At 41.8% G+C, this 10,708-nt stretch overlaps 3 protein-coding genes across 8 annotated transcripts; 1 reads left to right on the top strand and 2 right to left on the bottom strand.

Annotated features, from left to right (window-relative positions):
- Window positions 1–7,459, bottom strand: LOC124217931 (uncharacterized). The gene is made up of 14 exons (XM_046624126.2): window positions 7,262–7,459; window positions 7,016–7,191; window positions 6,698–6,947; window positions 6,488–6,614; window positions 6,204–6,412; window positions 5,906–6,058; window positions 4,900–4,998; window positions 2,213–2,314; window positions 2,033–2,143; window positions 1,730–1,974; window positions 1,511–1,658; window positions 1,217–1,343; window positions 820–1,028; window positions 1–706 (listed from the first exon to the last, which is right to left on the bottom strand). The coding sequence occupies exons 1-14, from the start codon at window positions 7,457–7,459 to the stop codon at window positions 563–565; spliced, it is 2,298 nt and encodes a 765-aa protein (XP_046480082.1). The 3' UTR covers window positions 1–562.
- Window positions 3,365–5,425, top strand: LOC124224664 (venom acid phosphatase Acph-1-like). Its single transcript, XM_046636706.2, has 6 exons — window positions 3,365–3,640; window positions 3,895–3,999; window positions 4,135–4,400; window positions 4,474–4,630; window positions 4,705–5,034; window positions 5,146–5,425. The coding sequence occupies exons 1-6, from the start codon at window positions 3,527–3,529 to the stop codon at window positions 5,341–5,343; spliced, it is 1,170 nt and encodes a 389-aa protein (XP_046492662.1). The 5' UTR covers window positions 3,365–3,526; the 3' UTR covers window positions 5,344–5,425.
- A 275-nt stretch (window positions 7,460–7,734) lies between the features above and the next one.
- Window positions 7,735–10,557, bottom strand: LOC124224665 (venom acid phosphatase Acph-1). 6 transcript variants are annotated; one of them, XM_069133014.1, is made up of 7 exons: window positions 10,160–10,551; window positions 9,745–9,920; window positions 9,586–9,678; window positions 9,429–9,492; window positions 9,228–9,354; window positions 8,947–9,158; window positions 7,886–8,866 (listed from the first exon to the last, which is right to left on the bottom strand). In XM_069133014.1, exons 1-7 carry the CDS (start codon window positions 10,355–10,357, stop codon window positions 8,735–8,737), a joined length of 1,002 nt encoding a protein of 333 aa, XP_068989115.1. In that variant the 5' UTR covers window positions 10,358–10,551; the 3' UTR covers window positions 7,886–8,734. The 6 variants fall into 6 exon arrangements, with proteins under 6 accessions (XP_046492670.1, XP_068989115.1, XP_068989116.1 ...); XM_069133015.1 differs by having other exon boundaries at window positions 9,586–9,606; XM_046636709.2 differs by having other exon boundaries at window positions 9,429–9,678.
- Between the last annotated feature and the right edge of the window lie 151 nt (window positions 10,558–10,708).

Below are 10,708 nucleotides of genomic sequence, written 5' to 3'. Positions count from 1 at the left end.
AAAAAAAAACACATGCGCGCAGTTCACACGTGGTAGAAGTGAAACCTTCATAGAGTAAACTGCGAGAGAATGAGGAGAATGCAGTATCAGGAGTAGAATAATTATCCCTTTCATCGATAGTAGTTTCATTTCGTTACATCTATAGTCGTTTCATTTCGCCTCATCGAGTTTCAAATCACCCCCGTGCTGATAAAGTTTTCGCTTCAAAATTACTTTCATAAATTCATCAACACAAAACGGTAACTCTCTAAATTTTAGCCTAGTTCCTCCAATTCTGGAATTTTTCTCTGCATCGAGCCACAGGATCATCGGTCATATCATATTTTTATAACGGATAATACTGCTGCAGCCTAGTATCCGTAACTCCCAAGGAACAACTTTATTTCTGTGAAAGATCTGATACACGAGAGATGAAGAAACAACGGTAGACCATCCACAAATCACGGATCTTTAACGAAAAATCAACAATTTACGCATAGTTGACAAATTCCCTCAATTTGCCTTCAACTAATCTAAAAATCAAGTCGTACAAATTGTTGACGTAAAATTACTCAAGATCAATTTACGGTGTGTTCCATCCGCATTCTAGTGAGGGATCTCTCAGGGTGAGGTGCCTGGTCAGAGTTTTGAAATGTACCAACGAACAGGGTATCGAACACCCTGATATGGGAAGCTCTTCAAGTTCCTCGGATTTTTTGTAGAACAGCTAAAACAACATGGTGGAGGAGTCAACCGAACGGTATAAAAGTACCGAAGAGCATGGACCTACGATGAGTTATAGAGAACACCGGATTTCAAGTTACATCGCAATGTACTCACTCTCACGTAGTGCTGATCGTTCCGAGGGTCCTTGTGTAACTCGGCAATAACACAGCTGCTGAACTTCGGCACGTGGAGGTAAAACTTATCCAGCGCGCTAAGAAGACCTGCTATATTGACCTCGTGACCCATATAAAGGAGCATCTTGGACGAGTTCCTTTCACTTGCCACGTCATCCATATTTTTAATGAACTCTCTGATCCACATGCCTGTGAACGTGGGAGTCAATCGGTAAGAGGATGGGACTGTTCTATATGCGTTGAATGCGGAACTTTAAAGGATGAGAAAATTGTGCAGCAGCCAGTTCGGAGATGGATCTCCGACCGGTAAGGGTGAGTTTCTTTACTTTCAATATTTCAGTAGAGGAAAGAAGGAAAGAACGCGATTCACTACCTACCTCCATTTATCCTTTTAAGCCTCAAAGTGTAGCTTTGCAAAAGGTATTCGTAGGCGGCAGCTGTTTCAAGCTCACCGGATTGGTACATCTTTCTCGTCCAGATAGGCAGTTGCAGTCCCATTAAGCTCTGAAGACAAGCACTCATAACAACTATTGCAAACCATTTCGAAGTACGAATTTATTCACTTAACGACAAGGACAGACCAGAAACTTAAAATAATGTTTTAATTCTTTGCAGGTCAGTCACATTTACCGATAGCAAATGTCCGCTGTTTTGGACATGATTCGTTTTACCTGAGCCCTCAGCGTGTCGAAAAGGAAGAGAGCGTGATATCTGGTCGCGTTGAGACCCAAATATTGGCTAATGTATTCCCGCAGATAAGTCCAATTTCCAAATCCATCTAATTTCTGAAGTGTTCTATCGGCCAGAGCCTTGTCAGCGCTGCAAGAAAGGTTTTGCTGCTTATGTTTGCTAGAACCAGCTCAGTATATTCGTGCAGTGACCAATCTTACCCAGCTGCCGGACAAATAAAAACTCCTAGAAAAAGCAGATCCTCTGAAAATATTTGATGATGAATCGGAATCGATTTACTGCCCGGAAACAAAGCGAGCAAAGCAGCTTGCGCTGACAGCAGACATCGCTCTAAGCTCGATGAACGGGCCATGAACAGGCTCTCCGAGTACTCGGATAGGTTCAATTGTTGAAAATATTTTCGTCGAAAGAACTGACCCAAGGCGAAGGACCGGTTACGACCCTCCTGTTGGAAACAACGGCATCCGAGATATTGGAAAAACGATAAATGACACCATACTCACCACCGTCAATCCGCCGTGTCCCACTGGTTCATACTTTTCATCGATGTAAGGATCCGTTGGGTACCACTTAGCGTTGTTTTCAAGAGGCGCGCGGTCGCCGTGTCTGCACAGCTGAAAGTAAAACACACCGGTAAAACCTTTATGGACAAGGATCATTTTGCCGCATCGTGGGACACTTACCGTTTGCACCAATTTCAGATCCAAGCAAAAAACGACAGGCACTATGGCCAGGGTCAATAAATAAACGTTCCAATGGTAAATCATTTGAAAAACTGATTCCAACTACTGGACGGATTTTCTTCAGGGCTCTTCGACACGCAACCTGATGCAGTAAAACCTTCGAACCGACTAGTTCCAGAAATAGAAATGTATTCTCGCCACTGGCTGTGCATCGCATAGGGGGACGTTCCAAAATTACGCAAGGACACTTCCTGAGCAGATCACGGAATCTGTGTGCATGCTGTTCGGTCGAGTTCCGAAAGACGGTTGGCCAAACTCGGTACTTTTCGAACGACTACGATTCAAATTGATAAGTTGCGGGTACATTTAAAACCAGTAACGAGAGATGATAATGAGATGCGGGTAATGATTTACGGTGCTGCACCGACACCGGCTCGTTATCGTGATCTTGTACAGCCATTTTCATGTCTGTTTACAATGCTGATAAATATTTGTGTGTAGTTTAAATATTTAAAATTATATAGTACACAAAATTACTCAGTCATTGTTCGCGAATTGAAAAAATCTCACAAACTCCGAACGATAAAGTCGAGAGTATTTGCATAATCACGCGTTTGCTAATTTGCGTGCTGACCACGTATCAGTTTCGTATCGAATTTATGCGCAATATATTGTTAGCGATGTACTTTATTATCACATACATGCAAGTACATGTATAATGTAATATATATATATATATATAGCATACATCACACATATAAAGCGTAAAGCAAATATACGCCGCGTGCTCATACATTTTTTGCATATATATTTTTTCCACGCGGGTAAGAACAATCATTAATCGCTGCAGTGGACAACGAATAAAAAACGAGCCACGCGAACGTTTCATAAGCATTCCAGCAGCGTGATAAGTATATGAATAGACAGTTCCTATTCAGAATAATAGAGAGATCTGCATTCGAACACTTGTCAAAGTTCAATTAAAACTAGGGCGAAGAAAAAGGTAAGCTTCAAATAATGTTTGACATTTTTAGTAGGCTTACTGTCTCCTAATTACTTATTTTCTTACATTTGCATCGACCACGTCTATGTTACGATAAACTAGAAATCAAATTCCAAACTAGAAATGAGCTGACGACGGCTCGAAGTAATTTGCCAAATCATTGTGATCCCTGAACATGTGAACGTCGATAACCTCGACCAGATAGCACTAACTATGGAACGGTTGAGACTTTATAGAAGCGTTTGGTCAGATGCCAGATAACAGCGAGCCTGTATCGACCAGCCATCGTTGATTATATAAAGAACCATTCAATGATACTTCAGATTCTCAGAATGGGAGGAAATATCATTGCCGTCATCGCTCTGGCCGTGCTTTCCATCATCACGCCAAATTGGGCCAAAGTAAAAGTGACCCAGGTGCAAGTGGTGAGTAAAATGTTGACCATACTATTGTATATGATATATATGATTATTCTTCTGTCTTCCTTTTTCAATTCAAGATGAAAAAAAAAATTCGCATAAATGCATTGCATTTGGTAAAATATCGTTCGATCGGTTGTACTTTCATTGAGTGACAAAGCTCAAATCGATTAATTCTATGTTGGGTATTTTTGATATAATCATTCTCGAAGATTGAAAATCATTTCTGATACTAAGTCCTGTATTTATTCCTTTCTCAGCTATTCAGACATGGGGAGAGAACTCCACTTTCTAAAGAGCTGTACCCAAACGACATCTACAATATCTCCACCTACGATGAGTGGGGCCTTGGCCAGTTGACAAACGTATGTTGCAAAGCCGATTACTAAGAGCCTGAAGAAACTTGTGAAATACGTTGAAATTATCGCAAGCTTTACCGTACTTCTCTTAAGCATGAGGCAAATATGACTTGCGCCAAGAAAATTACTTTGTGTTTAAAGACTGGAAAGATGCGGGAGTACCAGATGGGAATGGTGCTGAAAGATCGGTACAAAGACTTGCTGGGCCCTACCTATGTACACAGTGATGTTTACGCCCTCAGCTCAAACTTCGATCGTACAAAGATGTCCCTTCAGCTGGTTCTGGCCGCCCTTTTTCCCCCTTCAGCAAATCAAGTCTGGAATCCCGATTTGCCCTGGATGCCTATCCCCATTCACTCCGTACCGCAAAGTATCGACATCCTGTTCCGGGCCCACGAGTGTCCAAAGTTGGTATAATGTATCAACTGTCCCCAAATATCAGCCTTTGACATTAAACGAGATAATACGTAACTGCTTTAGATTCCAGCAGGTGTATTCTCGGATAGAACGACTTCCACACTTCCAGGAGCAGTTCGCAATACACAAAAACTTTTTCGAGTTCCTTTCGGAAAAAACTGGCCTCAATATTACGGATCCGGTACCGATTTACGAGATCCAAGGTCTTCTGGCTGCACAGGTAAGAATGCCAGCTGACCAATCGGATGTGAGCTATACGTAACTGGGATTAACCAGATTCTCTTACTCGTGCAGAAAGGAATGAACTTAACTTTGCCCGAATGGTGTACGCAAGCTGTCTTCGACCACATGAGCGAGCTCGCTGTCCTCTACTACCATATGAGGAGTTACACGCCGGAGATTAAGAGGCTGGAAAGCGGACCGTTGGTGAAAAAATTCATCGACAACATGAGGCTCGATAGAACGCAAGAAAAACCACGGAAGATTTACCTTTACAGTGGCCACGAAATCACCGTTTCTGCTTTTCTCAAAGCTCATGGAATCCTCGAACCCAAAATTCCGCTCTTCGGTACTGCAGTCATGGTCGAACTGCTCCAGAACAAAAGTGGAAAGCGTTTCATAAGGGTAAAATTTGTCCTTTCAACGCTCTAATTGCCAAAGCTCTCTCATAGTTCCATTTCTATCGAGATTACTCGATGGTCCATTCACCATCGTAAAGTATCTTTCTTCTCTAAGATGATGCTGTGGACTGGAGTAACGGAGCAGCTGAAAACGCTTCGGTTACCTGGCTGTAGATCCATCTGCCCAATTGAGAAGTACTTAGAGCTAACTCGAGAAATTATACCGTCACAGGAGGAACTTGACTGTCATTACAGGCGACTCACTCCAAGCGTATTCCGTGGTTTCACCGATGACCAAGTATACTACAATTGACGAGGGGAAGAAGAGGCATTCAATAGTCGAAGATTGTTCTGTCATCCATATGTTTTCCATTTTAATATAAAATTACTCGGCATCTTAATCTCCTTCCTGATCTGCAACCCATTTTTGTCACGTAACCCACGTGTTATGCAATTCAAATCTACTTCACCAAAATTTCAGTGGTGTACCTTTACACAACATACTGCCACTCACACCGGCTGGGCTGTAAATTGTGTGGGACCGATAGATTGACTTCACACGTGAGGTTCGAGAATTGGCGGAAAAATTCCATGGTAAATAGTTTGGTAGTCGCTGAAAAACATTCTCTCACAAATCAAGTGCAATTGTTTTTTCGTTTTTTTTTTTTTTTTTTTTTTAATCAGCGGCGAATCATTGGAGTAACATCTTGTAACGATTACATTGCACATGATTGTGGATTACTGATCGTGGATGCAATAATGGAATTATGTAACTGTGTAGAAAACTCAATGAGGTAATGAGATTACAACGCTGATGTTGTTTTTGTGAAATCAATTGTACTTTCCGATGCTCAACTGGTCAAATTGCTGCATTATGATAGGACCTTAGTTCCTTTGCATTGGGCCACAGGATCATCGATACTAATAAAATCAGCAACCAATTCACGGAATGTTTGAAGCGAGCAATTGGCGCTGCTGCACCCTGGTATCAACAATTCCCGAAGAACGCCGTTGTTCCTGTACAAGAACTGAAATACAAAAGGTGATGAAAAAATGAAACGACCGTTTGCAAATCACGACTTCTTAGCGACTAGCTGAGGAGAAATTATATTGATTGCAGCTTGACAAAAAAAAAGGTGCAAAAGCTGAACTCTACCGAAAGTTCCACTGTACCTTGACGAAATATTCGTTATTGACTTTGGAAAGCTCGAGGATAATTGCGCTAGTGTAGAATGGAATGTGCGACTCAAATACTCCGAGTACAACCAGAATCCCTCCAATGTTAAGCTCATGTGCTCCGTAGAAAATGGCCTTGGGATTACCACTCTCTGTGCCGTTCAAAAAATTATCAATATTCTTCATCCACTCCCCGATCATACGACCTACGAAAACATATGATATACATACATGTGTTCAAATACGTCAAGTCGAGAAGCTCATCGTTCGAACCCTCATACCTGTTCCCAGTCGAATGAGGGACTTGTTATAGTTTTGGATAACGTATTCATATGACGCAATGTCCTTCATTTTTCCATCCGGAAATATGCCGTTGGTCCATTGCGGTAATACCTTGTTTTCCTGGAACTAAAAAATGGGTCGTACAAATTGTTAGTACAAAGTTAGTCGAAGTTTCATCGATCATATCAAACCCTGGTAACGTGTCCCACCTCTGCGTACAAGTTTTGGTAAATAAGCGCGACTTCTTCCTGCGTAACTTGGACTCCAACGTGACGACTTACAAAGTCCAAAGTTTCTTTCAATCCCTGGGCACGGCGGACTAATTTTTCATCAGTTTCTTCCAGCTCACGTCGCAGTGTAATGAACAAGGGACATTGTTTGGAGTACATGTAGAGAAAACTCGATGTTACGGGGTCCGAGTAAACGGGTATCGGTTGCCAGTCAAGAGTCGGATGCCACCTGCAGGGTAGGAATGCAAAGTGATCCAGAGCTCGCCGAATCTCTTTCCGAGTTTTCGTTTCGAATACCTCTCAACTTCTGTCGGGGGAAAAAGTCCGGCAGCTACGAGCTGGGTCGTTAGGATTGCCCTGTGCGTATTACTACTGTGAAACACAAATTTGTCCTTGAGGTAAACGTCCCCAAGAAAGCTCCCGTACCTCTCGCGTAAGAATAAGCCAAGTTGGTGAGCCCGTATTTTTCCACTCTAAAACCCAATGAAGATTCGCTGAAAAATCCTCAACACCCGAGCTTGGCTAATTGTAAAACCACTTTACCTTGGTCAGGCTGTCCCAACCGTTCGGATACCAGGTCTCGTTGACGTACGGATCCAGCGGGTATATGTTCCGCATCGCGTACACTGGCGTTCGATCGCCGTGTCGGAAAATCACCTGGAGCAATTTCAACTCCTCGGCATAAGACTGAGTGCAGGCTAGTGTCAGCCAGATGACAATCAGCAGTGATGAACTCGACATTTCACTCTTGAATTTGAAACCAGGAGTATGCCCCGAATCGAGTCTTTTGCAATCGATAAGACGAAACAATTCTCAGACTTTTCAATCAAATTCAGTTAGAGTATAATTTATTATCTACTTAACGTGAGGCTTGACAGTTTATGGCCGTGCACAGCAGCGAGTCCTACAACTAGTGAACTCCAACTAAGCAGTGATTTGCATCCCACCGAACAGCGAATTCGTGCCCCCCTTTGTAATATTGAGGCTACCAAATGTGTTTGATCAGGAATTCTATCCAGCCAAAGAAGCAGTTAAAAATAATGACCAACCAATTACATTCACGGTTATTAGATAATCGCCGATAGACGGTCATCTCGTTGCATAACTCCGTATACAATTAAAGCAGCATCACGCGTGTCTCTATATGAAAAAATGAACGTCCACTGATTAATTTCTTTAACGTTTATTATTTCAAGCACTAACTGGTTCACTAATAACTACCAGCTATATTACATTCGAGTTATAATCATTTGAATAAACTTTTCGAAGCTGAGAGGGATGACTAACAATAGTACAGTCAAGATAGAGCATGTAAAATCAGAATACTTATATCATACGTGCAATGTGTTTAGAAAATCGTTTTCACACGATGCATATATGTTTATTAGAATATTATTAGCGTCGGTATAAAATTACAAATAGCAAACAATCCACGGATCTACGCCTATTAATACTATTACAATCTTATACTTCGCCGTTTTAAATAATATACTGTGATTTCACAAGTATTAAAAACTTTTTTATTCATTCCGAGAACTTGTTGCCAGAACTGTCGAAAATATGTCAAAAAAATAACTCAAAGTGTATGCGCAATCTATCACCAGCATGTATTTTTAACGAAACTGATAACGAGACCATTTTATCTTCCAGCTAATTAACGACCTAATGACGTACATGCTTATGTAATGCCAGTATCGTTTACACATATTTTTTGCCTGCGTTTTCCACGTCAATTAATAGTTTCTGCGGCAGTAGAAAAAGTCCTTCCAAGTATAAAAATTATACTCGCATGTCCTAGTACTAGAAAGTGCTTTTGTCTGTACATCACGATAAAATAAAAAAAAAACTTTCAAACGTCCCGTTTTTTTACATAAAATATCTTGTGCAAAGTAGGCAAATTCAAGGCAAAGTATTTTTTCGCCTCGGGTTTTTGCAATAATGCTAATCTTACGTTTACTAAACGTAACAAAAATTTAAACTGGACAAATTTCTGTATCCGGGAAAAATTTCCACCTGTTAACAATAGGTATACGGATCATCGAGGATCACGTCGGAATATAATTCGCGAAACGTATCCAGGGGGCAATGAAAACTCTGGCAATCCGGAAGATGGATTTTCATAAGATTACCCCTGTTTCGGTAGAGGACCTGAAAGAGCAAGTATTCATCAACGGTTCTCAAGTGCTTTGCAAAGAGCCGGGAAGGAGCTATAATTCTCATAAAATGACCTTAACGAAATATTTATCATCGATTTTGGAAAGCTCGAATATCACGGCGCTGCTGTAGTACGGAACGTGTGGTTTGAAGACTCCCAGAGCAGCCAGAATTGAAGCTAAGTTGTATTCGTGTCCGCCGTAAAAAAATCCAATTTGATTTCCGCTCAGCGACGAACCGTTCAAATAGTTATCCACGTTTTCCAACCATTCGCGAATCCACTGACCTGAAAATACGCGAGTTACGATCAAAGCAGCGGAAACACCAGGAAGAATGGCATTTTGGACGTAGCTACCTCCGTTCAGCTGGATCATCGACTTGTTGTAAGACTGAATGACGTAATCGTAACCGGCGACGTCCCTCAGTTTGCCATTTGGAAATACTTCCTCAGTCCATTCGGGCAGCTTGACGTGTTCGCCCATCTTTGAAAAACGAATGCGAAACCTGAATAACGACAGGCAAAATGGATGAAGAATCAAAGTAGTAATCGTCATACCTCCGCGTAAAGTTGTTCGTAAATTTCGTTGGCTTCCTGCTGTCCGACCTTCGTGCCGACGTGTCTGCTCAAGAATTGAAAAAAATCGGTAAAATTTTCGGCCCGTCGCACCAAATGTTCGTCCGTGTTTTCTAGCTCGTTTCGCATCGCTTCGTACTTTGGACACGTGAATTTGAGGCTGTAGAGAATATTTTTCGAGTCTGAAATAAGGTGAACCGGTATCGGCTGCCAATTCAGCATCGGATCCCACCTGGAACCGATCATTCACGTCATTCCAATAAACCCACGATTCTTGTACCATGTGTCCTAGGCCGACCTTTGAATTTTGTGCGGCGGATAAAGTCCCGCTGCCAAAAGTTGAGCGGACATGATCACTCTGTCGACGTTGCTGCTTCGAAATTGGCTCGTTTGATTCAAGTATTCATTCCCTAGCCAGTCGCCGTACCTCGATCTCAAAAAGAGGCCAAGTTCATAGGCCCGGCGTTTTCCGACCTAGGAAATCAGCCAACCTATTACTTATAAGGTAGTTTGTTTCTGTCTTTTTTACGTCGATAAATAACTCTTAACGTTTTTGTTTGGTACCTGATACGAGTGAAAAAAGAAAAAGGTAAACGTTTGCACCAAGATGTATTCATTGGTTACGTAGAAGAAATCAAACCTTTTACATCCAGAACCCAGACTCAAAAATCGTGTTGATGACCGGTGTAATATACAAATCAGTAAAAACTCACGTTTGTCAGACCGCCCCAGCCTTCCGGGTACCAGGTTTCGTTCGCGTAAGGATCCAGGGGGTAAATTTCCTTGACGGCGGTCGTAGGTGCCCGATCACCGTGTCGAAACATTACCTGAATCATTTTCAATTCCCTGGCAGAAGAGTCGGCGAAAAGTGAAGCCAGTGAAACGAAACCCAGTAGAACTAGGGCGGTCATCGTGAGCCAAGTGTGATCGTTTAGCGCCGAAGACCCGATGAAAAAAGGTTACTTGGTCAATTCTCAGTTGGAAGAAAGAAGGTTACTTCGAGGTAAATCGCTAACAATGATCGTGAAAAAGAGAACTTCACCTTGTTGTAGTTGCAACCAACTGACTAGAACCGCTACTGCTGATAAAACTACCGACGCGTAAGCTTATATTCGTACACCTGCTTATATACAAAGGAAAACGACAGCGAAGCGATAAACCAAACTTAACATCGAAATATTGATCCTTTTGAGTATGTTGATTACTTAGTAGGTGCAAAAAATACGATAAGGAAAAAAGAAATTACACTGTGAATAAAAATG

This window comes from Neodiprion pinetum, chromosome 1, assembly GCF_021155775.2.
Source record: "Neodiprion pinetum isolate iyNeoPine1 chromosome 1, iyNeoPine1.2, whole genome shotgun sequence".
NCBI lineage: Eukaryota > Metazoa > Arthropoda > Insecta > Hymenoptera > Diprionidae > Neodiprion > Neodiprion pinetum.
The sequence above is the reverse complement of the archived record's forward strand: the minus strand, read 5'-3'. Positions and strand labels throughout refer to the sequence as shown.

Excerpts from the sequence above, each read along its gene's own strand:
- LOC124224664 (XM_046636706.2), top strand. The coding sequence starts at position 3,527 with ATGATACTTCAGATTCTCAGAATGGGAGGAAATATCATTGCCGTCATC. Across the intron at positions 3,641-3,894 it reads AAGTGACCCAGGTGCAAGTG|CTATTCAGACATGGGGAGAG; the intron begins GTGAGTAAAATG and ends TTCCTTTCTCAG. Across the intron at positions 4,000-4,134 it reads GCCTTGGCCAGTTGACAAAC|ACTGGAAAGATGCGGGAGTA; the intron begins GTATGTTGCAAA and ends TTGTGTTTAAAG.
- LOC124224665 (XM_046636709.2), bottom strand. The coding sequence starts at position 10,357 with ATGACCGCCCTAGTTCTACTGGGTTTCGTTTCACTGGCTTCACTTTTC. Across the intron at positions 9,679-9,744 it reads CCGCCGCACAAAATTCAAAG|GTGGGATCCGATGCTGAATT; the intron begins GTCGGCCTAGGA and ends GATCGGTTCCAG. Across the intron at positions 9,355-9,428 it reads ACGAACAACTTTACGCGGAG|ATGGGCGAACACGTCAAGCT; the intron begins GTATGACGATTA and ends CGTTTTTCAAAG.
- LOC124217931 (XM_046624126.2), bottom strand. The coding sequence starts at position 7,459 with ATGTCGAGTTCATCACTGCTGATTGTCATCTGGCTGACACTAGCCTGC. Across the intron at positions 6,948-7,015 it reads CCCCCGACAGAAGTTGAGAG|GTGGCATCCGACTCTTGACT; the intron begins GTATTCGAAACG and ends CCTACCCTGCAG. Across the intron at positions 6,059-6,203 it reads ATAACGAATATTTCGTCAAG|TTCTTGTACAGGAACAACGG; the intron begins GTACAGTGGAAC and ends TTTGTATTTCAG.